The following is a 5,000-nucleotide window of genomic DNA, read 5'->3' on the forward strand; positions in this document are numbered from 1 at the left end:
AGATTACACTCATACTCAGCAGTATGGAGAGAGAAAATCTCTTGCTTGTACAGTTTGTACTGAAAGCTGTGTAAATGAAGTTGACTATGCACGGAATATGCAGCTAATTCACGAGGACGAAGCAAAAGATCAAATTTTCAAGCTTAAAAAAGTCAAGAGACGAGGCGCTAAGAAGAAAGCACAAATTAATACATATGAAGGCCCTTCCTATTTGATTCGAAATGTGGGTGAGGTGAATGTTGATAGAATTAGTTTTGAATGTGATGCACAACATTACGGAGTGAGAAAACCTTTTTCTTGTACAGTTTGTAATGAAAGCTTTGAAAGTGAAGCTGACTTAGAAACACATTTCCAGCTAAGTCATGAAGACAAAGAAATAGTGGAAACTTTGAAGACCTAAGGTGCCAAGTAACAGCTCAAACAAAGTCTATTTTGAATGTGAAGTGTGTAAGCAGAGACTAACGCAGAAATCATCTCTTAGAAGTCATCTAAGAAAACACACTGGAGAAAGACCTTACAAATGTAAAGATTGCAAGAAAACATTCACATTTTATCAGTGTCTTTGGAATCACGCAAGAAAGCACACAGGTGAAAAACGTTTCAAGTGTGATCAGTGCACGAAAAGATACGTGTACTATCAAAGTCTGTGGTGCCATAAAAAGCTTCATTCGAGTGAAAAGCCATTTGTGTGTGACATTTGTGGTATTAAGTTTGCGTTGTCTCGCCGTCTTAAGTGTCATTTAAGGCAACACACAAATGAGGAGATACATGCAAACGATGAAAAAGAAATTCGTCATGGCGATTCTGAAGTTTCTGTTAAGATTCATTTGGGTGTGAAACCTTTTGAATGCATGGTGTGCAAGAGGAGATTCGGTTCTAATTCATCTCTTCAGAGTCACAAAATGCAACACACTGATAATAGATCAAATGAATCCAAAATCCTTAAGAAAGTTTCAAAAGAATCACAAAACATGGTAAAATCAGCAAGACTTAAACTTAAAAAGCTTAAGCAGTGTGATATATGTAACAAGATATTTACTTATACAAAATGCCTTATAAAGCATCTTGAAAAGCATGAAATTGATAAATGTTATAAATGTGATGTTTGTGGAAAGGAGTTTGCAAAATATGCTGCATTGAAAACTCATTTAAGTTTACACACAGGAGAAAGACCTCATGTGTGTTTGGTATGTGGGATGTCTTTCATCGAATATTTTAGCCTTTGGAAGCACAAGAGAGAGCATACAAGAGACAAAACCTACGCATGTGGTGTATGTGGCAAAATATTTTCACAGTTATCTAATTTAAATAGTCATGTTCGAGTTCATACACCTGAAGATCTAAATGGAGGCACTAAGAGATCTGATTTGCATCATGAACTCAAAACTTGCAAGAAGGCACCTGAAGAAATGAAGTTTCAATGCAAGATTGACGAGAACAAGAAAGAGAACTCGACTCGCCACAGAACACAGGCATTGAAGCGCATTGCTTCAGGTAAGAAGCTCTTTGCATGCAAGGATTGTGAACGCAAATTCAAACGTAAGGGTTGGTTGACTCGTCATTACAGTACAGTACACAAGCACAGAAATGAGAATTACAACAATAAGAAATACACGTGTGAACAGTGTGGGGCAGTTTTTGCTTCAGAAGATGATATTATCAATCACCAAAAATGTTTAAATTGCATGAAGTGTGGCAAGGAATTTAAGTGCAGTTACTTATTTTGCTTCCATAATAGTCCACATCTTTGCCAGAGTTCATCTCAGGAGTTTGGTGACATGAATGAAGGTAGTGAGAAACCTTTAAGAGAAAATTATTCGATTAATGCTGTAAATGAAATTAAGGAAACGCTAGGCATGGACAATATTTACCCACGGAATCAAGAAGAACTTGACAGCCTAGATAGCGAGGTGGTAGATGAACTTGATTACCATATTGTTGTAAGTTCAAATGCTGTTGAAGAGATCAGTGAACCTCAAGCACTTCCTGATGCAGCTATCTATTCAGATTATGGAAACTGTATAGAAACATGCAACAGCTCCGGAGAATGGTTAAGGTTTGAGTATAAATCTGTTTTACCTGCAATTAATAATACCAATATTGGCAACAGAATGAGTATGAGTGAGTGGGAAAATATGTATATAATTGAAAACACTGCCAGTACCCCGCAGGAATGGGGGGTGTGGGAGGTGCCTTATGCTAATAAAGCCCCATGCACATATCACCACATGGAACACTATGCTAATAATGGAACTCATCCATGTGTCATATGTGGTCTGGTTTTCTCCACGGTAACTGACCTCACTACTCATGCTATGGGTCACATAACAATTGTATAAGTTTTTGTTTATACTTATTGGTGCGTTTTTCGAAACTGATATAGTGCATAATACGCAGAATAGCTGCCTGATACCACCATTAATATATAAGTATATAAATAATCAAACCATTTTAATTCATACTTAATGGGTGAAAGAAAATGTTTATATCATACCTGTCTTAATGAATGGTATAGGTGTTTTTGAAGTATATTTTGCACATATATTTTGCTAAGGTTGCTCAATATCCCCCATTGCTTGTTCTTTTATGTACAGTTTATCTATATATACATACATACATACATGCAGAGAAACCACATTTTATTTTATTTTTAGAATTATTTCATGTTTTCAAATGAGGTTTCACTGCATTTAATAGATCAGCACTTTTTGTTGCATGTATATACACAGACACATAAATACATACTTATAAATACATATACTGTACAGATACATACATATAAATACATATTCATAAATACATTCATACATATAAATACATGCATACACATAAATACATACATAGAAATAAATACATACACATAAATACTGTACATCCATTCATATAAATACATACATATTCATGAAGACATATTCATAAATACATACATGCAAACATATAAATACATATTCATAAATATATACGTACAAACAAATACATATTCATAAATACTGTATATACATACAAACGTAAATACATAATCATAAATATATACATACAAACATAAATACATATACAGTACTGTATAAGGGGTACAACCCCTGGCTGAACTAATGAGAATAATGTTGCTTTGAATAAATGACATTCGAAGGTCCTTTGTGTTTGACTTCTCTTATGTACTAGTGTATTGTCTTCTACCACTCTTCATTTATTTGTATTTGTATAAGGTGCTTAATTTTACCAATTTAATTGTTTACAATGTATTATGTGCATGCATGCAAAAAAAAAAATACTTTATTGGCCATATTGAACATATGTACATATACCACATAGTCATTTATATTTTCAGGTGCACGCATTTTTAAGCATGCCTGTAGATGAGAATAGCATTGTGCATCAAAATTTTGTAGTTTAACGAAGTCTTAAGTTGTCTACAGAGTACAGTAGTTGATTTATCATAGTATATAGTAATTAATCTACGTTTGTCTACGGTATTTACTGGGTTTTGTTTTTTTTTAGTCGTGAATTCAGATGTTTCATAGAAAGTTTGCAGAATGATAAAGTTACTGTATTTGATTTCTATTTTCATCACTTAGCTGAGTTGTATAACTGCTCACTCTTACTGTTTTGTAGAGCAGAGATATTTTATTGTTCTGAAAGTGGTAAAGTTATCCACTATAATACCTTTTCACACTTGTTTGCTTTGCCACAAATAAAATGACAGCAGTTTTCTTTATTTACTTGTAAAATTAAAATTTAGTTGAATTGTTTGATACTGTGTTGTGTCTGAAATACTGAATTGTGTAATTATTGTGCATGCGCTCACACTTCACTTTTCGAGAACGTCGACCTGCGGGATTATTGTGCGCCTGCTGGATTTTGGTAACAGATTTTAAATTCTGTATTCCGCAATTATTAGGCAGCAGGATGGACTATTTGGACGGATCAGTAGAGCGACGGCATCGTTCTCTGCAGGTCGGCGTTCGATTCCCAAGGACCCAAGTGGTTAGGCACTGTTCCTTCCCTACGTCCTAACCCAGATCATTGTTCTCATATCCCTTCCAAGTACGATATGGTTGTACAAGTTTAACCGTTGTTCCTAATAAAACCTTGTCAAGAATATTAACAAAATTAGTGAACCTAGAATTTACTGGAGTTTTAATACAAAACTGGTAGCAGCAGTTGGCTTATATTAAACAAGTTTTGAAGGAAGTGAACCAAATTTTATTATTTTTTACTTTTTTATGCTGTAAATAATAGATTGTCTATTTTGCACTATTTTTCTTATTACCGTAACAATTTTATGTACTGTATTTACTTTTTTTCTGTAGAATTGCTTTGTATTATACAGTACAGTGTATTGTCATGTCATTCTCGGTAAAAGGAAAAACATATTTGAATCTGTTAATCATTTGATTACTTTTTTGTGTATACATTTCAAATAATTGTTTAACCATTAATGTTTTGCATGATTAATTAATATTTGAAAATATGTTAGTGAGGCAAACATTTTAATGAAAGGAATCATTATTGTTAAACTGCTTCTTATAATTACTAAAATGGCAATGGTCTTAGGCGAATATTTTACATTTGCCTTTATGTAAGCCATTTTTTCTTAGCCAATTTTAGCTAGTACAGTTTTCGAATGTAAGCTATAAATAAAAGTTAACAGCCATTGTAATATTTATTACCATAAGATATAATTTAATAATTCACTGTGTCGAATTATCCAGTGTGTGTGTGTATATCCTCACCAGTGTGTGTATATATATATATATATATATATATATATATATATATATATATATATATATATATATATATATATATATATACATTAGGTAATGGGGCTCTCTCTCTGCTGGACAACCGCTGTGGTAAGGCTTCTCTTAATAATGTCATATATATATATTATATATATATATATATATATATATATATATATATATATATATATATATATATATATATATATATATATATATGTGTGTGTGTGTGTGTGTGTGTCTGTTAGGCTTATA

General features: G+C 32.7%; 2 protein-coding genes across 3 annotated transcripts in view; both read left to right on the plus strand.

Annotated features, from left to right (window-relative positions):
- LOC138350863 (gastrula zinc finger protein XlCGF42.1-like) overlaps window positions 1-400 on the plus strand; it is a 537-nt gene extending 137 nt beyond the window's left edge. Inside the window, exon 1 of the mRNA XM_069302309.1 lies at window positions 1-400. This exon is cut by the window's left edge and continues 137 nt beyond it. Within this exon, the coding sequence (XP_069158410.1) occupies window positions 1-400 (400 nt within the window).
- Window positions 1-4,654, plus strand: part of LOC123763096 (zinc finger protein 34) — a 9,113-nt gene extending 4,459 nt beyond the window's left edge. For both annotated transcript variants that reach the window (XM_069302041.1, XM_069302040.1), the window contains exon 2: window positions 1-4,654. This exon is cut by the window's left edge and continues 936 nt beyond it. In XM_069302041.1, coding sequence (XP_069158142.1) covers window positions 852-2,339 — 1,488 coding nt within the window. In that variant the 5' untranslated portion in view covers window positions 1-851 and the 3' untranslated portion in view covers window positions 2,340-4,654.
- Window positions 4,655-5,000: the final 346 nt, after the last annotated feature.

The sequence above is a fragment of the Procambarus clarkii genome, chromosome 47 (assembly GCF_040958095.1).
Source record: "Procambarus clarkii isolate CNS0578487 chromosome 47, FALCON_Pclarkii_2.0, whole genome shotgun sequence".
Lineage (NCBI taxonomy): Eukaryota > Metazoa > Arthropoda > Malacostraca > Decapoda > Cambaridae > Procambarus > Procambarus clarkii.